Source organism: Acanthochromis polyacanthus, chromosome 9 (genome assembly GCF_021347895.1).
Source record: "Acanthochromis polyacanthus isolate Apoly-LR-REF ecotype Palm Island chromosome 9, KAUST_Apoly_ChrSc, whole genome shotgun sequence".
In the NCBI taxonomy this organism is placed as follows: Eukaryota; Metazoa; Chordata; class Actinopteri; family Pomacentridae; genus Acanthochromis; species Acanthochromis polyacanthus.
Window position 1 is genome coordinate 12,817,671 of NC_067121.1, and position 23,372 is coordinate 12,841,042.

At 41.7% G+C, this 23,372-nt stretch overlaps 1 protein-coding gene across 1 annotated transcript in view; it reads right to left on the reverse strand.

Annotated features, from left to right (window-relative positions):
• LOC110970809 (potassium voltage-gated channel subfamily H member 2-like) overlaps nucleotides 1-23,372 on the reverse strand; it is a 121,285-nt gene that overhangs the window by 35,787 nt on the left and 62,126 nt on the right. The window contains exons 5-9 of the mRNA XM_051953664.1: nucleotides 18,561-18,680; nucleotides 10,640-10,812; nucleotides 10,061-10,199; nucleotides 582-692; nucleotides 134-288 (exon numbers count right to left, since the gene is read on the reverse strand). Coding sequence (XP_051809624.1) covers nucleotides 134-288; nucleotides 582-692; nucleotides 10,061-10,199; nucleotides 10,640-10,812; nucleotides 18,561-18,680 — 698 coding nt within the window. The remainder of the gene's footprint in view (nucleotides 1-133; nucleotides 289-581; nucleotides 693-10,060; nucleotides 10,200-10,639; nucleotides 10,813-18,560; nucleotides 18,681-23,372) is intronic.

The following is a 23,372-nucleotide window of genomic DNA, read 5'->3' on the forward strand; positions in this document are numbered from 1 at the left end:
GCCACTGCAAATGTGTGAACAGTGATACCAGTAAAGATAAAGCAGATGTGTAATGCATATTGCATCCACTTGCTGCTGCCACTAATTTTGCAAGTAGATGTTTGCAGAACATGAGTAGAAAAGAGTAATATACCAGATGCAGGCAAGCCAGTGGGCGATGAGGGCAAAAGTGCACATAAGGAGGAAGAGAACAGCTGCACCATACTCCGAGTAACGATCCAACTTCCTGGCTACACGAACCAGACGCAGTAACCGAGCTGTCTTCAGTAAGCCAATCAGAGTGGTGGTCTTTGAGAAGAAAGAGAGCAGAAATATGAATATGTAAATAGATCAAAATGTAATATCTGTAAGCAAACAATAAAAAACATAAAATACATGAAGACTGTTATTAGAGTCCCCGGCATTCAGATTTTCCTCTTGTTTCTCCATTCTCCCATGTTTCTTATTTCCCTGCAATCCTGTCAGTCTTTATCTTTTTCAACATTATTTATTTACTTTGTATTATTTCCCAAAACCTCTATTCCTATCATCATCTTTTTTATCCTCTACCCTACCTCTCCCTCTCCACCTGCCCTGACCACTTCCTCTCCTGAGCGATAGATGAATTGGTCAAAGGGAATGGCTGCCACCAAATCAATGAGGAACCACCCTTTGAAGTAGTGGACAGCAATCCGAGAAGACTGGCTCACCACCTTTGGAAAAAAAGAAAAAGAAAATAAGAGTAGCTGACATCCATCACATTTTGTAACTTTGAGAGGACTACTGCATAGGATTTAGAGATATTTAATATCAGAAATGGAACATAGTACTTGAAACTATGTCTTCTTTAGAAGTGTAAGCATCTGTAACTACCAAGTGTTGCACTTACAATGTTGGATTAACTCAGAATAATACTTTCTGCATTTACAGAGGCTTCTCTTATTTGCACATTGCCATGTTGCTTAGTCATGTTTCCAGAGTATTCCAGTGTAATGTATTTATCAGGTGGACACACGTTCTTTCAAGCCATCTTTACTGCCATGCTTCACATAGAACAACACAACGGTGCGCAGGCAACCTGGATTCTACGGTGTTCACCTTAGCACAAAAAGCATTCTTCAAACATTATGTGGATCAATACACTGCATCATTTCCCCCCTTAAACTGCGGAACAACAACCAAAATCATTCCATCAACAAAAGTATTGTGTAACCTCAATCCAACCCCGGGAACATGCAAACATCCAACACTGTCAAAGTACAACATTCAGTGCTTGAACTGCACTCGCACATTCATATGAATATAATGCACTTTAGGTGTATATCTCGCAGGTGGATTAACCACTTGTTTTGAGCGCCTCAGAACCGCTGGTTTAGGTTCCAGGGACTCTGGAGTCAGGCTAGCAGTATTTGCGTCATCCTGTGTACTGCTACAGCTTTCACCAACAGATAGTTCAGTTTGTGAGTCTGTACCACCTTTATCAGGGTCAGCAGTGACTTGAGGCCGCATCTGATCTCTGTGGCGTCTGTGTACTGTGTCAGAATCACACTCTCGGACCTCATGTGACACAGGACCAGTCTGTCTCAATACATGTCCAGGAATCCACTTATGCCCCCCCTTCACAGTGCTGCGTAGATACACCGCCTCGTTCACTGCAAAAGAATGGTCAACAGCGCTGTGGTCATGAAGATCCTTCAGGTGATACCGTTTCCTGCGTACTGTCCTGGTGATAGAGGGTTTGAGGAAATCCAGTCTCATGCGAACATGCCTGTGAAGAAACAGATTAGCAGGAGACTGTCCTGTAGTGCAGTTAGGCGTCGTCCGATACTGCAACAGGAACAATGATATCTCGTTGTCAAAGTTAAAAGTGGTGTTCACCAGCCTTTTCAAACCTACTTTGAAAGTTTGAACATATCTTTCAGCCAGACCATTTGTTGCTGAATGACCTGGAGCACTGGCGGTGTGCAGGATTCCATTCAGTTTGACAAAAGTCTGAAGCTCATCAAATGTGAATGCAGTAGCATTATCTGTCACGATTTATTCTGGCAGACCATAAGAGACAAAAAGTCTCCTCAGCCTTGTTATGGTTGCTTGAGATGTGATTTGTGACATGCGAAACACTTCCAACCATTTAGTGTAAGCATCCACATCTATCACGAACATGTTGTTCAAAAAAGGTTCTGCAAAGTTAATATGCAGTCTTTTCCAGGAGTCCTCTGGAAACTCCCATGAGTGCAGAAGAACCTGCTGTGGCATTTTCTGCTCTAGCTGTCAGGTCTCACATTCTTTACAGAGCTCTTCCACATCTGAGTCAAGGTTTGGCCTAGTTCTGAACTTGTTCCCCATAGACTACTGTCGCTGTAAGCTGTCCCAAAACAGGGATACAACCTCCATTATAAGCTTTAACCATAAGTGTTGTTTTTTGCTATTGGCAGGTGTGCGAAGTTTTGTTTGTATGTTTTCTGTAATATAATACTCCTAACTGCCCCTGTGTCAATTTACATCTCTAAATCAACATCAGCTACTGTAAATGTCTCTCTATACAGTTCAGCATCCATACTAGTGATTGTCAAAATGGTAAAAACACCTAAATCTGTCTCTTCTTCCACTTTCACATATTTTGTGTGCTTTTGCTGCTGTCCTCTAGCCTAGCCGCGCTAGACAACCCACGGCAACAAATTTAATTCTCTGCCAGGGTGGGTCTAGTTACCCTCCATAAGGCTCGAGGTTGGATGCTCCTAAAACTGGCCAGACGAATCACCATGAAGTGTAGAGTCAGAAGGCGGGCTTAACTAAGTGACGACAGAGGTGCGACAATTCTGGCAGAAACAACCGGCGCACAATAAACAGTTATCTTTCGACTCGGCTTTGACCACAGCCCTTAAAGATTTGAAGCTAAAATTCAACTTGAAAGATAATCAAAGGACGGCACTGAAGTGTTTCATTGAGAAGAAAGACGTAATTGGACTTATGCCGACGGGATATGGCAAATCCTTAATATACCAGTTGGCTCCACTGGTTGGGAAGCTAATGGGACTTAGCCACAATCCGCCGGCGCTCTAGGAACTACGTCAGCCTATTCGTTGCGCTGATTGGTTGTATACCTACCTAATTGCTGCAGAGTGATTTGAAAGACAACCTTTTAGCCCGCCTCCCTCCCTGTCGAGTGTTCCTAGACCCTTGTGTCTTAAGAGCTGGGTCTAGCGCGGCTAGGCTAGCTGTCTTCTGTACTGTGCACTTTTTTCCCCTTCAGTCTGTGTTTGTGCACGGCATGCCTTTTTTATGTGTCCAATCCTGCCGCAATTGTGGCATTTAGTCTCTTTAAAATGACACTCATTTGCAAGATGATTCTTTCCTTTGCATCTGTAGCAGGTCTTTGTTCCTTTTTGCTTCACCTTGTGAATGCTGGCTGCTCAGCTGTTCTCACTGTCCATGCCTCTCAGTTGACATCCATCTCTGTCAGCAGTCTCCATGTTGAGAGCAATCTCTGATGCTTTAACGAATGTCAGGTCTTTTTCCGACAGTAATCTCCTCTGGCAGGCTTCGTTCTGTACTCCACTGACGAAATGATCTCTCAAAGTTGAATCCAGATTTGTTCCGAACTCACAGTTGACGGCACTCTGCTTTAACTCAGCCGCACACAATGCCACTGACTGATTAGCCTTCTGATTACATCGATTAAAATGGAATCTTTTTGCCACCAACAAAGATTTCAGTTCAAAATGTCCTTTAAGGATAGCCACTATTTCATCAAAAGTCTTGTCTTTTGGCTTATTTGACTGCACCAAGTTTCTTAAAAGTCCATAAGTAGATGCACCCATCACACTTAGCAAAGTGGCGACATGCTTCCCTGTGGCTATGTCATTAGCTTCGAAAACTGTTCATGCCGCTCAATGTACGCTGACCATTGCTCATTTTCTGGCTTCAGCTCATTGATTCTTCCAAACAGGGCCATTGTACTCACTAGTACCCACACCGTGTGTCTCCTTTCCCCATGGAAAATGTGAGGTTATTTTTCCCTCGAAACCAATGTAACGTATTTATGAGGTGGACACACGCGCTCTTTCAAGCCATCCTTACTGCCATGCTTCTCACAGAACAACACAACGGTGTGCAGGCACAACCCGGCAACCTGGATTATACGGTGTTCACTGTAGCACAAAAAGCATTCCTCAAACACGATATGGGTCAATACACCGCATCCACAAGCTGTACTGTGGGCCTTTCAACATTTTTATGATGAAATGACTACAATCTTGGGAAGGGAGGGATGAGGGAGATATATTCATTTGGTTGCAATCTGCAAGTTCATTACTAATGCCACAAAATCCTTCACACTAATCCTTTAAATAAAATCAATTCCTAAAAAAAAAAAAGAATTTTCCAAGCAAAACCCACCCTTACTTTCGTTTAACCAAAAAATTTGAACAGAGTAACAAGATAGTGTCAATGCAAGGACACCCGTGACAAAAGTTAAATCAGTAGATAGCAACAGGCCAAAAGAGAAAGGGACATGCATGGTTTCTGAACAGACAGATGTCATCTGGTGGTCTGCTCTTGAAAGGAAACAATCTCACAACAGCTTCTTTTCTGCATTGTTTACTATGTTGAAATTTAAGCTACAGTTTGTTGTGGAAGTGAAAATTGTTCTGTTATTGATGATTGCAGCCACAATTCAATATTCTAATGTCAAGAGGGTGACGGGTTAAACACATATTACAACAGATGAAGCAAACACAAACCTCATAGCATGACCAGGTTTCCAGCAAGGCACAGCATAACACATCTGCTCCTAAAAACCTGCACAAACTATATACATTATACCACATCATCTTCAGATTTCCAATAGAAGGTTTTCATCATACCTACATTGGTGCATTTTATACTAAATAATGCTGACTAAATTGATACTGAAACATTGATCTGATTTTTTTGTTCTAGAAATTGATTCCTCTGAAAAACACTTCTTTTGTCTGTTGTACATATGTGTACTACAACTTTAACTGACCAGTCTGATGGAGATATGTATGAAAATTTTGTAGCAGATTGGTATGCAGTCATACAACTGTGAGGATATTTTTATCTATTTAATTTTTAAAACTTAAAAATAATTTTGGCTATCTAAATTTAGCTATAGAAATTTTAGCAAAGGTCTGTATTTTCGGTAAAAAATATAGCATCAGCAACATCAAGACAAAAACCTACCGAATTGCTAATTTTGATTCCATTGCCATTACAGCATAAAATAATAGCTTTAAATTATTTATTTAATTAATTATTGGCTTAAAAATATTAAGTATTAAGTATTTTCCACTAGACATATATATGTGACCTAGACTGAATGAAATATTAAAATGATTTGGAAGTGTGTATGTGTGTACTGAGACACTTGTGTGTGTGTGTGTGTGTGTGTTTATGTGTGTGTATACAGCAAGTTACAATTCTGTAATGTTCCTATAGTTTGCTGTTCTTATATTTTCAGTGCTAATACCAGGCGTGAACTAACCGTGACGTCACCCGTTGGTTTCAACGCCGAGAAAATGAAGCCCAGATTTTGCTACTTCCTGGTCGCCGTTTTGGATTTTTTGGAGCCAGTGACATAAAAAGCCTCATCAAACAGGCTGGACCGGAGAGCAACTAGGGGCAGGATTGGCTGAAGACTCTCTTATCCCACCAACATTTTACCGCAGAGGCTTCTGTTGCTGTCTATCAAGTATAGCCATGCCCCCTGGCTCCGCCAACTTTAACGATTTATTTAAAATTCAGTATTGATTTATTTTAAGATTGGCCACCTGATCTCTCATTTTGACCATGAAAACTAACGGGAGAAAAATCCTGAACTGTAGGAAATCAGTCTATCAAATTTTATTTTTTCCAAAAATGAATTGGGGTCTATGGAGCAAAAGCTTTTTGGAGCCAACCCTAGTGGGCGGCGTGATATTGCAAGTTTTTGACACTTCCGGGTGGGCTTCAATTTTGGAGCCAGATGCTACGTCCACTTTAAATACAGTCTATGGCTAATACATTACCACTTAATTTTTACAGCTCGGCACAACAACTCTGACCCCCGCTCTCCCTATCGGTGTCGCGATCAAAAAGGTCGTACCAGAAATGACATGAAACCGGAACTAATATATGGGACACTGAATATGGCAATAAGGAAACCCAAAACATAAACTATCAAATAATTCAAATAATCTATGAAATAAGATTCAAGATACAACATAAACACCAAAATAATAAACAAAATAAAGTAAATGCAAATGAACATAATCATACAAAAATCCAATGCTACAGTAGGTCTGTGTGATACAGCGGGGGGTGGGGGGTCCCGCATATTTGATTATCTCAATTAATATTTGGATACCACCACAATGACCGAATATTCGGATATTCGGGTTCAGCTCTAGTTGTAATGTTATTTTCTATCTACTGAGCCTGTGACATTTGGAGGGAAGTGAAATGCAGTATACCTTGTCAGTGGAAATCGTTTGCACTGTTCAAACATAAAACTGTTAGCTTACTACAGGTATTTACTTCAAAAGCTTTATGTTGTGGAAAACTGAGATTTGGAAAATAGTGTTTCTTGTGCCTTAACTTTTTTTCATTTTGTAAAGATGTTATATATTTCTGCAATTTTTTATTTTATTATTTGGAAAAAAACAGAATTTGCACATTATTTTACATTTTTGCCTGTCTGATCACATCATTTCTAAAAAATTAAGTCGGACATTACAATCAAACAGTTATTCAGTACTTGAGTAGTCTTTTCGGCAAGTACTTTTTTATTCTCACTTGAGTAATTTTTTGGATGACTACTTTTTTTCTTCTACTTGAGTGATATTATTTTGAAGTAACATTATTCTTACTTGAGCAGATTTTTTGCTACTCTACCCACCCCTGAGTTGTTCCAAGTCTGCAGTGGTCAGTATCTGTCAAAAGTGGTCCAAGGGTGGAACAATGGTGAACCGGTGACAGGGTCATGGGTGGGCAAAGCTCAATGTGGGGAGCAAAGACAACCTACTATTGCTCAAACTGCTGACAAAGTCTATGCTTGTTCTGATAGAAGAAAGGTGTCAGAACACAGTTAATTGCAGTTTGTTGTGTAGCAGACCAGTCAGGGTGCCCTTGTTAACCCCTTGACATTGCCAAAAGCACCAACAATGGGTACATGAGCATCAGAGCTAGACCATGGAGCAATGGAGGAAGGTGAATCAAGTTTTCTTTTACATCACGTGGATGGTCGGGTGCATGTGCATTGCTTACCTGGGGAACACTTGGTACCAGGATGCACTATGGGAAGAAGGCAAGCCAGCGGAGAAAAATGATGCTTTCGGCAATGTATAGGCAATGTTCTTCTGGGAAACCTTGGGTCGTGCCATCCATCTGATATAAATGAGTTTGCCTCTTCTGTTGCTCCTCTCTCGTCTGGAGTGCCTCAAGGCTCCATTCTTGGTCCCATTCTATTTTCACTGCATATGTTGCCACTTGGTCAACTCATCTCTAGTCACAACATCCAATTTCATTTCTACGCTGATGATCTCCAAATCTATCTTCCAGTTATCCATAATGATCTCTCTGTGCTAGATCCTCTCAATAACTGTCTCCACTCCGGCAAACAGTGGTTGTCCCTGAACTTCCTCCATTTGAATGAGGAAAACACTGATTGCATCCTCTTCAGTCCTGACCCAACCCGTAGTTCCCCAGATTTTGGTTCATCCACACCACAATTTGCTTCTGCTGTGAGGAATCTGGGTGTTATTTTTGACGAGGGACTTAACTTTCAGAAGCAGATTAGTTCAGTTGTAAGGGCGAGCTTTTTCCAACTAAGGCTCCTGAGCAGAGTTAAGCCATTCCTGTCCCGGGCAGATTTGGAAAAAGCTGCAAACGCGTTCATCAGTTCAAGGCTTGACTATTGTAATGCCCTTTACGCTGGACTTAATCCCTCACTCCTCCATAAACTTCATTTGGTTCAAAATGCAACAGCACGTCTCATCTCCAACTCCTCAAAATACTCACACATCACTCCGGTTCTTCAAGCACTCCACTGGCTTCCGGTGCGCTTTCGAGTCCAGTACAAGGTCCTGTTGTTCATTTTAAATGGGCGTGCCCCCCCATATCTCAGAGCTGTTGGCAATTTACCAATCTGCCAGGACACTACGCTCGTCTAGCCACACCTGTTTCGTGTAGCGTTTGACGCTTAGCTCCTTTGAGCAGTGTTCCTTAAAATGTTTTTACTTATCTATTTTATTTTACTCTGTTAAGCGCTTTGTGCTCCTTTTGGCGGTTGGAAGGCGCTTTATAAATAAAATTTGATTGATTGATTTGATTGATCTGATCTGGATGCTCCTTTGATATGTATACCACCTATATCTATATTTATATATACATATATATATACACACACACACTGTTCACGCAAGTTGTCACGCTGTTCGTGACAACTTGCAGTCTCAGTTCATCCATCTTGTTCTGGATTGATTTTATGTTCGTGAGGGATTTTACATTAGCGAGAAAAACACTGGGAAGAGGTGGTTTGTTCTGTCGATTCCATTGCCTTGGTAGCACACTGGCTCTGTAGCCTCACTTCTGTACCTTTCAGAGTGGCAGTCTAAGGCACACCTGTGCACTAGTCATGGTGTCTAATCAGCATCTTGATATGGCACACCTGTGAGGTGGGATGGATTATCTCAGCAAAGGAGAAGTGCTCACTATCACAGATTTAGACAGATTTGTGAACAATTATTTGAGAGAAATGGTGATATTGTGTATGTGGAAAAAGTTTTAGATCTTTGAGTTCATCTCATAAAAAATGGGAGCAAAAACAAAAGTGTTGCATTTATATTTTTGTTGAGTGTGTGTATATATATATATATATATATATATATATATATATATATATATATATACATATTTATTTGTCTGTTGTTAATTCATTGTTGCTTATTATTTGTTCGTAGTATTAGTTAATAAATGCTTGTGTGCATTTTCCACAATCATCAGTGCCATGCCATGTCTCCCGACAGTCAGTGTTGGTAGTGTGTGTGTGTGGGCGTGTGTGTCTGTATATGCATGGGTATGTGTGTGTGCTTGTGCAGTTGTGTGCATTTATGTATATATGGAGGGAAAGATGGGTTTCTTGTTTATAATGTAAATGTAAAAGCACTTTGCGTTGCATTTTTAACTGTATGAAAAGTGCTCGATAAATAAAGTTTGATTGATTAAATAAATGCTTGTGTACAATTATTGTCGAGTCTACCATGTATTTCTTTGTTTGGGGAGGTCAATGAAAGCAGAGTTTACGGCCTTTGATTATGAGACACAGATTTGGAAGTACATTTGATTAATTAATGATTATTGAACCTGAACCATTCTCGATAAAGGTCTCTTCGGTGGCCTACCTAAGTGATGCCCTTGATAAACGAATGCAATTTTAATCATGAAACGTAGTTTCTACAATTATGTGGTGCAACCTCATTAGGTACACATTTTTGCTACATATATTCACATTTCTAAGTTTGAGTCTATTTCCGTTACAACAGAGTGCCAGCAGGTCAGTGAATTGGTCAATTAGTTACTCTGACAATCATTTACAGTGAATTGGTCAGTTATTTTTTTATTTATATCCCTTATTAATCCTACGAGGGGAAATTCAGATTTTCGCATATCCCCCCATCTGGGGGAGTCAGAGCGCAGGGTCAGCCGCGGTACAGCACCCCTGGAGCACTTAGGGGTTAGGTGTCTTGCTCAGGGACACCTCGACATCAGCACGACAGGCCGGGGGATCGAACCGCAACTCTCCAGTTGCGAGACGGCCACTCAACCCACTGAGCTATGCCGCCCCATGTGCATTTTCCACAATCGTCAGTGCCATGCCATGTCTCCCTACAGTCAGTGTTGGTAGTGTGTGTGTGTGTGGGCGTGTCTGTGTATGCATGGGTATGTGTGTGTGCTTGTGCAGTTGTGTGCATTTATGTATATATGGAGGGATGCCAGTCACTCTGGCAATCATGTAGAAACAGAGAGAATAGGTTAGCATATCTCATATCATTTAGTTGATCAAAGAATCAGATCAGGTCACCTCATCATTTGAGTTAAGATATGTGGTCCTAAAATTGATGATGATGTCCACAATGAACATGATGTCCACAATAAGATCCACCACGTTGAGGGGAGAACAGGAGTAACCACAGGTTTGTATGGCTGCTTCTTCTTGGTCACTAAAGAAAATGTATTAACAAAATAATAAATATTAATATATGCTTTGGGCAAGGAGAGAATGAACCATTTTCAAGGCAAAAAAAACCACAACGGCAGTGCAAAAATATTTAGATCAGCATCAAAATCCTATAAAGGTATCAAAGAGCTCAAGGCATTTTATAGCCATACATGGGAATGTTAGATAATACATTACATATAAAGCTTGTCTACCCAAATAAAATACCTTTTGTAAGTTTGATTGCCTTGTATTGTTAGCTCCTTAATTACTATTCATGTCACCCAAAAACTCAGTCTCTGCTGAGAAGTTGAAAAAGTGCCTCAGCAAGGCCTCTCCACCACAAGGCACATGAAGACAACAGAAGACAACAAAATAAACCTTTCATCTTACTAATTAATTCATGCAGATCAGGTGAGCTTAAGATCTAAGGTAAATTCCCACCTTAGTAAAAATGTTGCAGAATACGGTGTGAATATTGCTGTGTAAATCACCAAGAGCAGAATGACCCAGTCCCACACAGCTTTGAATGGACTATAGTGAAGGATTGTCCACTTCTGGATCCTTGGAGTTTGCAGTTTATACTCTGGTAACACATCAGGACCCAGGGACAGCACCTAGATGAAACAGAAAGTGGGATCAGTTTGAATAACTACAGCTGCATGAGATAATCATGTTTTCCACAAATCAGCAAAAATTAAGTACAGCTGATTGAAAATTAAAGTTAAAAAATAAACAAACAAAAAAACAGCGGCAGCAAATTGACCCTTAGAGCAAAACAGCCCATTTAGAACAACTCTAAAACCAAGGTTGTACAGTGATGGTGAAATGAACCACCTTTGTAGTATATTGAGCTAAAAACTGAAAGACACACTGGAAGGACTTGTGAGATTTTGAATAATTTGCAGAAAAGAAGCATCTGGCCTTTGTCATAAAAAAGGAATTAATCTACATATTAATATTATTAGCGCCATGTGATTAGATAATATCTAACATATTATCCTTATATTTTAAACATACTCATCTGATTTATAAACACACCAACCAATATCATACTACACATAATCACACCAATAATGGATTGTTTCATCACAAAGGGGCTACATAATACATCAGTGTTCGTTATCCCATGTACCTTGACATGCACACAACACAGTTAGACTTTAAGTGTCTGCTACAGGCCAATATTTAATGCAGTAACAATTGTACATCAATCAGCATTCCACTGCTATTTTTTTGCTTAGTGCAGTAAAATCTGTGGAATTTGTGCTTCTTTTATCTGATAGCAATTTTGTTTATGGCCTTCCTTCCTCTGTTGTGTTCTTGTTCCTCTTTCATGTTCTCTTTCTTCGACATTGTGTCAGGTAATAGTTCATCTGTAAATGCATGTGCATGTATATGCAAATTCATATGGAAAGATGTCTTGAAAATACTTGTTTTCTAAAACTGTGTGTTGTGTGACAAAAACATTGAGAACCACTGAGCTAGTATTCTTCTTCATCCCCCTGAACTTGTACATTGCAATGCATGGACTGGGCTGTATCATCAGTTATGTGGTCTAACAATATCAGATACCCTCACCCAGAGGACCCAGCTGGGGTTTATCAGGCCCTGACCTGTGTCCCAGTAGCAACCCACGGATCAGCCCTCTTGAGCCAAAGCCTCTTGAGTTTTCTCTGAGGCATCACTTGCTAATTAAATGGCCCTCTTCTTAGCCGGTCCCAGTTGACTGAGGATTTTGAAGAGTGAGCATCCTGCAAAGCCTGTGCACCCAACTTCTATGAGCTCATATAATATCATCCAGCCTTTGTTCCTGCACTTCTCCCCCAGTTTCTGGTACTTGGCACATTTTCTCTTATTGACTTCCTCAGTGTGCTCTTCCCGGGGCACTGTCAGTTCCAGCAAGACCTGGTGCTTTGAAGTGTCAGAGGAGGCCTGTTGTGGTGTTTGGGCATGCCTGGAGTGTCTCTCCAGCTTTAACAAAGATAATTGTCTTCTTTGGGGCATGATGTTGTTTGCTGGCACTGATGGTTATGCTCTCAGCACCTGCCTTAAGCATCTGATCATTTTGCCAAAGATAGTGACATCTGCCAGAACTTTGGGGCAGCAACTGAGGAGATGTTCTATTTGCCAGAGCAAAGAAGGAAGGTGTCTTGCTCTTTCCCTTGACATGGAGGTTTGCTAAGCTTGGCAGGGCATCAAAGAACCAGACACAATGGAAATCTAGCTGCATGGTGTTTCACAAGGTGATCCTGCGCTGCAGTGTACTCTCCCATAGATCAGCAATCTACAATGTGAATAGTCATGAAAATACAGAAAAAAAACATTAAATGAGAAAGTGTGTTCAAACTTTTGACTGGTTGTGTAGATCTAAGCTTACTTAGAAACTGCTTTAGAGGTCAGCTAACTGACTGGCTGAGTTCTGTGCTTAATATTGATCAACTGGGACAGGGGCCTGGGCTGAATATTGGTGACCAAAGAAAAGACTTGGAAAAAATAAGAGACACCAGCCCTTTCAAACACAGGAACAGACTCGGGAACACTCTCAGGAATGAAAGAGGCATTGGCTGAGCCAGACTCAGAAACAGGCTCAGGAACAGGAGAGGCATTAGCCAAGTCAGACTAAGGAACTGGGCAGGCATTGGCTGACTCAAGAACAGATGAGCCATCAGCAAGCGTGCACAGCAGTGGAATCAGCAGCACCATACCAATGGGCAGAAGTGGGAATTCCCTGGTAATGGGCAGCAGCAAATCTTCCATGGGACCACCTGGACCTGTGAGGAAGAGGAGCTGGGCAGTGATGAGGATGGGGAACCGGGCAGCAGTGAGGACAAGGGACTGGGCAGGGTGGACTTACAATTGGGTATGAGCTGTGCTTTCTTCAGGAAGATAAAGAAGGTACCTGTGGTGCAGCATCTGGCTGGTTCTGTGCCAGGTGACTGGTCAACTGGCTGGAGGCTGGTAACCAGACAGCTGTCAGGCTCAGGAACTGGTTATGGCAGAAATATAGCAGGCTGGTGTCAAGACAATTCAGGAGCTCGAGCTGGCACTAAGGTGGTGAGGTATTCTCTCTGAGGATGGAGTTGTCAGACATACAGGAAGAAGGAATACATCCTTTCAACTACTTTCTTTAAATATTCTTCATCCTTGCTGGCAAGGACTATCTAAAGGCCCGGTCACACCGCCAGAACTTTGCTGGAGTGTTCCTTGAACGGTAGGGAGGGGGGCCGAATTTCGACAACGCTCATCACCGCGCACAAAATGAGAAAAAAATCGAAAACATGGGCGTTGGAATAGCGGTGCACCGCTGAAGCCGACGTTGCTTTAGCGTTGGTTTAGCGGTAGCGAGCAGCAACAAGCGTTGGTTTAGCGGTGACGCGAGTGTTGGTATAGCAGCGTTCTGCGCATGCGGGTGTTGGCTCAGCGGGGGTATAAAGTTGGTTTAGCGGCATACCACTTGTGACTACGGAGCTGAACGGATCATTTTGATACAAGTTCTGATAGATTTTTGATAGAAGTCGATAGTTGAAGTTCATCATGCCATGTGCTGCTGGACTAGTGCACCAATCATAGCAAGTCTCTCAGCATCCATGGTGATACAGTTTTACTGTAACTTTGAGCAAATTCGATATAGATGAGGTCTGAACTCAATGGCAGCTCGATTCCAAATGAGCTCCTGGTCCATTTCTCCCCATATTTATAGCCAAATTCTGGTCACGCTCCGACACCTCTATACCAACGCCAAACCAAAGTTCATCGCCGCCATGGATCGCTGCTTCAACGCCCGACACTGTTCCAGCAAGCCCGTGTCCGCTCGTAAAACGCTTACAACCGCTCCACCGAAGTTTGTGCAACGTTTAATTGCCGCCCGGGCAGCGCTGGCGAAGCAGCAGTGGTCCAGCGTTCAAGATTTCTGCGTTGGCCTAGCGGACCCAAGTGTCCACGAACTTGCGTCTAGCGGTGCCAAACTTTGACTGGGCATTGGTGGAGCGGGGGTGAACTTTGCCGGGGCGGAAAATTGCCCCCTCCTCACCGCTCGCAATATTTTGTGCAGCTCAAAACTTTCGGAGCGGTAGGAGGGCCCCTCCAGAAACATCAGCGGTGGCCGAGCGTATATGGCGTTGCTTTAACGGGGGCCAACTTCTGTTAAACGGTAGTGAACGGTTACGAGCGGTGATGAATTTTTTTCACCGCTCCAGGAACGCTCCCTCCCTCTCTCTATCTCTCTTTTTCTTCCAGGGTGGTTCAGCAGTGCAGCAGCGACGACAGGTGTGCCTCATCAGCAATCCTCAGCCGGAACTAGGAGCAGGTGGTGAACGCCTAATCAAGCACACCCTGCCTCAATATAACCAGATGCCTCAAAACTCTCAAGCGCCAGATCGTGACAACGTTACTGGTTCCACCTGCTCCTGGTTGTGCCTTCCACCCCGCCATCTATATTGGATTCTGGTCTCCGTTTCTGCAAGGAAGGAATTCTCACCGAGCCCCTCATCACCCTTGGCATCCTGTCCACTCATCTGTCGTCGCCGATTACCTTCCACCACCTGGTTCCAGCACTCCGGCCTTCCCCGTTGTAAACCCGTCCTGAGCATCACTAGTAGTGTTCGTGAGTTAGTTGTTTGGTCGTAGTTTTTGCTCTCGTTAAGAGCATCGTTCAGAGTATTCCTAATTCGTAGTATTCCCTAGAACCTCGTGGTTGTAGTTTTTCGTTTCACTTAATAGCACAGTCTTTCTTGCCTAGGTGTTACCTACCGTGAGTCAGATTTAGTATAAGTTCATGCTTTGTTGTTGTAGTCTCTGGCCACTAGTTGTCGCCGAGCTTTGGGTCTTCACTTCCGTTTCCTGTTGTAGTTCCAGTCTCAGCTTGTAGTTCCTGGAACTGCAATCAACGAGCATTGTGGCACTGGCCAACCTCCTGGAGCCCAGATTTAAAAAGATAAGGTTCTTTAACCCAAATAAAGCAACAGAGGCTGAGAGGAGGCTCACAACTGAGTGTGCTGCTGTAATGCGATGCAATGCCAAGTTGTCATCATCAACGTCGTCATCCTCCTCCTCCTCCTCATCACGATCATCATCCTCCTCATCACAGCCACATACATCAGAAGCTTCCCCGCCTGCCACTCCATGTAAGGGATATATTGTAATTATGTTATTGAATGCAGTCACACGTTACAGCCGTCTGTTCTTTCTTAGGTAGCAGACTCTGGCAGCGATTCAACAACACAGTCCAGCAGACAAGGACCCAAAATGTCACTACCGACGCAACGATAGAAGTTCAGATGTACCATCCATCCATCCATCCATTCTCTATACACCGCTTATCTTTACTAGGGTCGTGAGGGGTGCTGGAGCCTATCTCAGCTGACTCGGGTAAAGGCAAGGGACACCCTGGACAGGTCGCCAGTCTGTCGCAGGGCTACATATCCAGACAAACAATCACACTCACACGGGCAATTTAGAGTAATTAATTAACCTCAGCATATGTTTGGACTGTGGGAGGAAGCCGGAGTACCCGGAGAAAACCCACGCATGCACAGGGAGAACATGCAAACTCCATGCAGAAAGATCCCAGTCCGAGATTTGAACCGGGGATCTTCTTGCTGCAAGGCACTGTGCAGCCCGTTCAGATGTACCTCCACGAGCCAAATATAAACATTCTGCAGAACCCTCTCGTTTACTGGAATAGACAACAGCAGACCTATCCGAATTTGTACACACTTGCTATAAAAATCCTTTGTACCCCGGCCTCATCTGTTCCTTGTGAAAGGATATTTTCAAAAACTGGAGAAATATTGTCCAAAAAAAGAAACCGCCTGAGTCCCAGCACAGTTGAAAAATTGATTGTTTTTAATAAAAATGAATAAAATGTTGTCCCTACTTTGTTTTTCAGGTTGTCACTAGTAACACAAGCACAGTCACAAAACAACAAGTAGCACAAGCACATAAAATTTTATTTATCAAGCCCGTTTTATAATTAAAAAACAAACACTCAAAAAACAGACACGAAATTAAGTATATTAGTTGTTTATTGGCATTATCATTTAAACACAATTCAAAGCTTCGCATAGCAAAGCCAGTGTGCCATTATAGGCGCTCTGCCTGTTTTGCTTTTATTTGTCCACTTGATGGCGCAGTAGAGCAAACGAAGCACCACAAAGCTTCGACCCATGAGTGAACCAATTGGATGGAAAGCCTCAATGCTTCTTGAAGCTTCATCTCGCCATCACTAATACTTACCTTTATTTGTTCCTTTGTTCTGGTTCACCATGCGGGACTGGTGTTTGGGAAGAGGTTGGCCCAGCACTTCCTGAATTTTTTTATACACCCATTCACACACACACAATCACACCATTCACACACACATTCAAACACTGGTGGCGGAAGCTGCCCTGCGAGGCTAACCACGACCCACCAGGAGCAAGTAGGGGTCAGGTGTCTTGCTCAGGGACACCAGCGACACGACGGGCTGAGGATCGAACCGGCAACCCTCCGGTTAGCACTTCCTGAATTTATAGTATTGCTGATGTCAGAGTAACATTACTGGACCAGACCAAGTGGAGTTTTTTTTTTTCCTTTGGATTAATATTTCTTTTTTTTTTTTTAAAGCATCAAGCAGTAATGCTTTTACATATACACTTTGAGGAAGACATTTAGACATTCTTAGGGGTTTGTAGTGTATATGGTTATGCTATTAACTGAGTTGTATACAGCTAGGTTAAACATTAGGTTACCATGCTGCATCATGGTAGAACCCAGGTGAAGAGGTGTGAATTGAAAGTCCTATATAAGGAGTTAAGATTTGGCTGCCTCCAGACAGAAGTGAGGTTGTGTTGCCACAATGTGAGTTTTTTTTCCTCCCCTGTGGAGTAGCTACAAGATTATTTTTGAAGTTAAGGTAAATTCTTTTGTATTGTTTTGTAACTTTAATTTTCACAAAAATGGAAAAGCACTGTACAATAAAATCTGCACCTCTTTGGCACTCAAAGAAGTTTGCTGAGTTTGTCTGCCTACCACCTTCCTGGACTATTCAGGCCAGGCAACCTTCACAGGAGCATACAACAACTCAGAGAACAGGCCACCACACCACTGTCCACCTGGCATGCGGCTCCACGTCAGTATAGAAAAGGTTTTCAGTTACAAACAGCCTCTGTGTGTTCTGCAATGTCACTTACCTTCATTCACTTCCCTCTGAAGCGCAAAATTGCGAATAAACAGATTCAAGGTCAACATCATCATATGTGGCCCTTAATTAATCCCTTCCTCGTGTGAGCCCCCTAGTTTATCTGCTGGGCAGGGTACTAGATTGAACAGCTGGTGAGACAGGAATTGGAGCAGCAGTACGAGCCACCACTTGACAACCAGCAGTGCCATATCTGGATCTAAGTGGTGTGGAATGCAGAGACGATTCCTGGTGCAGAAAGCACTCCAGAAGAGTGGCAACATGATCAAGAGACTGACCTTCACTTGACAGAGGTCTCTTTGTGAACAGAGCCAACACACGGCACTGTAAAGCAACTGGCCTTGACACTTGCAACATTCCCGCAACAAAGCAAAAGAATTCCAGGAAGAAGAATGGGTCACAGCACCATCACAACAGTTGTGTACTCTCTTGCACTGTGTGTAGAACCAAGCTCAAAACATTTATGTTCCAATCCACCATTTATTAACAGAAACAGGCCCCTGGTAAAGCAAATTGATGGTAGGTCTCTCACAGCCGCACCTACCAAGGAGGCAGGATACAGCATACTGACAAATTAATGTTGCATATTAACAGAAAATATTTGTACATGTACTGGTAAAGCAAACTGATGTTAGCAAGGTACTGATTGGAAGAATGGGGGGTTCAAACTCCAGCATCATTAAGCTGCCACTGCTAGGTCCCTGAGCAAGGCCCTTAACTCTATATGCTCTAAGGACGTCTTGGTGTGGCTAACCCCGCACTCCCCCATATTCTCACAAATAACTGGTGATAATGAGTTTAAATGGTAGGAAAGATTTCCTATACACAGAGAGGAAATATCCCAATAGTTTTATTTTATAGTAGGTATTTATAACACTTGTTCTCACACTTCAGGAAGGTATGCATTTTTCTTGCACTGTTTACTAAATGTGTTTCCTCACTGGTCAGAGTCTGACCCACTACACATGCACACATTTTAGGGCATGTAGTGTTTATGTCTACTGTTCGCATGATCATACCATTTAATATCCTTGCAAATAGTACACTACAAATGTGTAGAATTTGCACTTAAGTCTGTAGATAATACAATCCAGATGAAGACAATCAATCAAAAATGAATGAATGGATGGCTGGTGTACTTAATTTGAAACAGAAACATTAGTATAATAAGGCAGCTTGACTAACCTGGGTGACTTTTTCAGTAACATGATGCGTTCTGTTGATCAGTTTGCAGGGAGGCCTAATTTCACTGGGAGGTAATGCAACAAAGGCTTCTGCCTTTGTGTCCAGTAGACTCTGGGTCATCTGCTGCATGCACAAAACCACACAAACAAATACAACAAACAAAACAAAAATCACAAAATGCTAATATTATTTGATCGATAACATTTAAATTTCACACAGCATTTAAAGCAATTGGATGGTTTTTCAGCTAGGCAAAAAAGCTTCAGTTTGTATTTTCAGAATCACTAACATTACCATTAAACCAAAACATAGTGATGCCAATGGTCCATAAAATACAGGAAGTCATATATACAGTGCCTTGTGAAAGTATTCGGCCCCCTTGAACTTTTCAACCTTTCACCACATTTCAGGCTTCAAACATAAAGATATAACATTTTAATTTTTTGTCAAGAATCAACAACAAGTGGGACACAATCGTGAAGTGGAACAAAATTTATTGGATATTTTATACTTTTTTAACAAATAAAAAACTGAAAAGTGGGGAGTGCAATATTATTCGGCCCCCTTGCATTAATACTTTGTAGCGCCACCTTTTACTGCAATTACAGCTGCAAGTCGCTTAGGGTATGTCTCTATCAGTTATGCACATCGAGAGACAGAAATTCTTGCCCATTCTTCCTTGCAAAACAGCTCGAGCTCAGTGAGGTTGGATGGAGAGCGTTTGTGAACAGCAGTCTTCAGCTCTGCCCACAGATTCTCCATTGGATTCAGGTCTGGACTTTGACTTGGCCATTCTAACACCTGGACACGTTTATTTGTGAACCATTCCATTGTAGATTTGGCTTTATGTTTTGGATCATTGTCCTGTTGGAAGATAAATCTCCGTCCCAGTCTCAGGTCTTTTGCAGACTCCAACAGGTTTTCTTCCAGAATGGTCCTGTATTTGGCTCCATTCATCTTCCCATCAATTTTAACCATCTTCCCTGTCCCTGCTGAAGAAAAGCAGGTCCAAACCATGAGGCTGCCACCACCATGTTTGACAGTGGGGATGGTGTGTTCAGGGTGATGAGCTGTGTTGCTTTTACGCCAAACATATCGTTTTGCATTGTGGCCAAAAAGTTCCATTTTGGTTTCATCTGACCAGAGCACCTTCTTCCACATGTTTGGTGTGTGTCCCAGGTGGCTTGTGGCAAACTTCAAACGAGACTTTTTATGGATATCTTTGAGAAATGGCTTTCTTCTTGCCACTCTTCCATAAAGGCCAGATTTGTGCAGTGTACGACTGATTGTTGTCCTATGGACAGACTCTCCCACCTCAGCTGTAGATCTCTGCAGTTCATCCAGAGTGATCATGGGCCTCTTGGCTGCATCTCTGATCAGTCTTCTCCTTGTTGGAGGTGAAAGTTTAGAGGGACGGCCGGGTCTTGGTAGATTTGCAGTGGTCTGATACTCCTTCCATTTCAATATGATTGCTTGCACAGTGCTCCTTGAGATGTTTAAAGCTTGGGAAATCTTTTTGTATCCAAGTCCGGCTTTAAACTTCTCCACAACAATATCTCGGACCTGCCTGGTGTGTTTCTTGGTCTTCATGATGCTCTCTGCACTTTAAACAGAACCCTGAGACTATCACAGAGCAGGTGCATTTATACGGAGACTTGATTACACACAGGTGGATTCTATTTATCATCAGTCATTTAGGACAACATTGGATCATTCAGAGATCCTCACTGAACTTCTGGAGTGAGTTTGCTGCACTGAAAGTAAAGGGGCCGAATAATATTGCACACCCCACTTTTCAGTTTTTTATTTGTTAAAAAAGTATAAAATATCCAATAAATTTCATTCCACTTCACGATTGTGTCCCAATTGTTGTTGATTCTTGACAAAAAATTAAAATTTTATATCTCTATGTTTGAAGCCTGAAATGTGGCGAAAGGTTGAAAAGTTCAAGGGGGCCGGGTACTTTCGCAAGGCACTGTATATATATATATATATATATATATATATATATACACATACATATGAGTATATATATAGTCCTATATATACTCATATTGAATAAGAATATGAGGAAAACGTGATAATAAACATAACCACAATCTACAACAATTTAAAATAAATTTGCCACTCCTTGTGTATGAGAAATAACCTGACGTGTTTCAACTGTCAGGCAAGTCCATTTGTCTGACAGTGTTAGTAGTTCAGTAATTTTTTTTTTTTACTGCAAAATTTTACTTTGCTTATATGTTGGAACATCATAGGTAAATTAGTGTGTTGCCAGGCCGTTGTGTATATGTCTGCATGCGTTACCTGGCAGTTTGACTGACAGCTCAAATCAGTGTCCATCCCAATGGGAATGCTTCCTTTTCTGATGGTTACCATTCGAGCTAAAGGAGAGAGGCAGAAAGAACTTCTCTATTTATGATAAATTTCAAAGGATTTATCACAGATAACCTCTAAGCAGCATTGCCATAATGTATGATCCAGTGAAAAATGTAAAAAAAAAAAAAAAAAAAAAGGCTACATCCAAATAAAATGAAGTGCACAGTGTCCTCCAACTCAAAATTATGAAAAAAATAACACATTCTTGTCAGTCAGCAGCCAGGATGAGCCACCCTTCTTATTGATTATTACCACTGGTGATGTAGGGTAAGTCTAGAGCTTGCAGCCTCCAAGATCAGATATAGCAGGTCAGGTCAGGAGTATATCATTAACATGCTCATTGTTGGATTTATTTTTTCGACAGTCATGGAATTGTGCACTGAAAGTAGGTTCCAAGCTCAGTCAGTTGCTGTAGTCAATCCTAAATTCTCACAGTAAGAGAATGGAATTAACACAACTGTCTACCAAAATCAATAATTCAAGCTGCTATATGTATATTTTTGAACTAACAGACTACCTTATGAACTAGTCATATTTCAAGGAGACTTGAATAAGATTTAAATCAACAGTATATTGGTCCTAGGCACTGTAGGAAATCTGCCAAGGAATGAATTAAAAAAAGAAAGGCTGAACATTTCAAATTTCTGCACATAGTCCAGTTTGTTTACTGGTCTTGAAAGCCGAATTTATTCCCCATTGAACAAAAAGCAGGAGAATCCATTTGGATCCTATCAAACAGTTTCCACAACATTCATGAGAATTAATTGACTACTCAAGTGGTGCTCAAATCAGTACATCAGATTACTATCAAATATATGTTAACACATGCAAGTTTCCCACTATAAAAAATAAATTATTTTCAACAGATCTGTGCATTTGGTTATGGTTATTTTATGCTGGTGACATCCTAATGACAAGTCTCAAACCACAGTATATACCTCCAAAGTGGGCTCCAAAAATGAGAAATCTGCCCATATATAGATTAAATCTATATAGCTTTAGCTGCATTTGGAGAACCATTTTGAAACTCCAGATGATGTCAGTATAACATAACCATAACCAAATGCATAAATCATTGTGGAAACTGTTGATAGGACCAAAGTGGATCAAAATAGTTAGGGATGACTAGAGTGACCCTGAGGAATCAGTTGGAGTCTGCACATAGGGGGCACCACTGATTTTTTTCTTTGACGTCCCTTAGTTATGCCCTAGTTACAATGCTATAGGCCTGCTGGGGATCTCTCTCAATGCACTGAACCCTTTTCTCACTGTCTATGTATTTACGATATACAGTATATCATACATATAGACCGTACCCTGGTCCCAGAGCTAGAAGTTTCTGATCTGTGGTTGATCTCCCACCAACTGGCTTAGCTTCCATCATGTCCACTGTGGGATGCTGCTGCTGCTACTGATCTGTGGTTCCTTGTGGCTTTAGCAATATTAAAGGGAGCTTAGCAGTGGTGCTTCAGCACACTCCAAGCCAAATGTCTAATTACTTTTGTATTCTTGCAACTTGGGCATTTTATGTTGAAGCAGCTGTCTCATGCATGGCCCTTTCATCGTACATGCGACGAATCTGCACTTTAATTGCATATTCATTATCTTATTTCAGTTAAAATGTCTCAAGTGCTAAGATAGAGGATGAAGAAAATAGCACACCTGTTGCTACAGATAGTCAAGTGTCGCGTGTCATCCCTGCATTCATTTCCCATGGTTATTAGCAATTCTTTTATCTTTTGTTATTTGCTGCTGCCTGTCAGAACTCTCTCTTAACTTTTGTTGTCGCACCACTTGTTGTCTTCAGACCTCTTGATTCAATTACCTTTTGTTCTTTGTTGTATTACCCTCTGTTACTTATTGGCAACCATACACAAATTCACCCTTGTATTTACATATGTCCCCTCTCCCTACTCTAACCATTCCTATAAAATGTGTACTAAATGTTCTGAGTCAGTTTACCTTCACAGAGTCATGCTCTGTGTTGGTAAGCCCACCGTATGCTGGAATACCAATAACCACCCCATTACAACAAACTTCAAAGGACTAAGGCTATGTTCACACTGCAGGTGCAAGTGACCCAAATCAGATTTTTTTGCCCCTACGCGACCTGTATCTGATCTTTTCATGACAGTCTGAACGACACAGATCCGATTTTTTCAAATGCGACCCAGGCCACTTGGATATGTGGTCCTAATTCCGATGCGTATCGGATCTTTTGCCATGTGACTTCAGTCTGAACGGCCAGGTCACATTTATCTGATGTATACGTCATTGGTACACGACAAACGTCACTATTCTGCGTTCAAGTTTTGGTTTAATGGTAATGTTAGTGATTCTGAAAATACAAACCGCCGAAGACGTGTGTCTTGCTGTGAGAGTGTTAAAAAGAGGCGCTCACATATGTACTTAAAGGTCGCCCTTGTCATT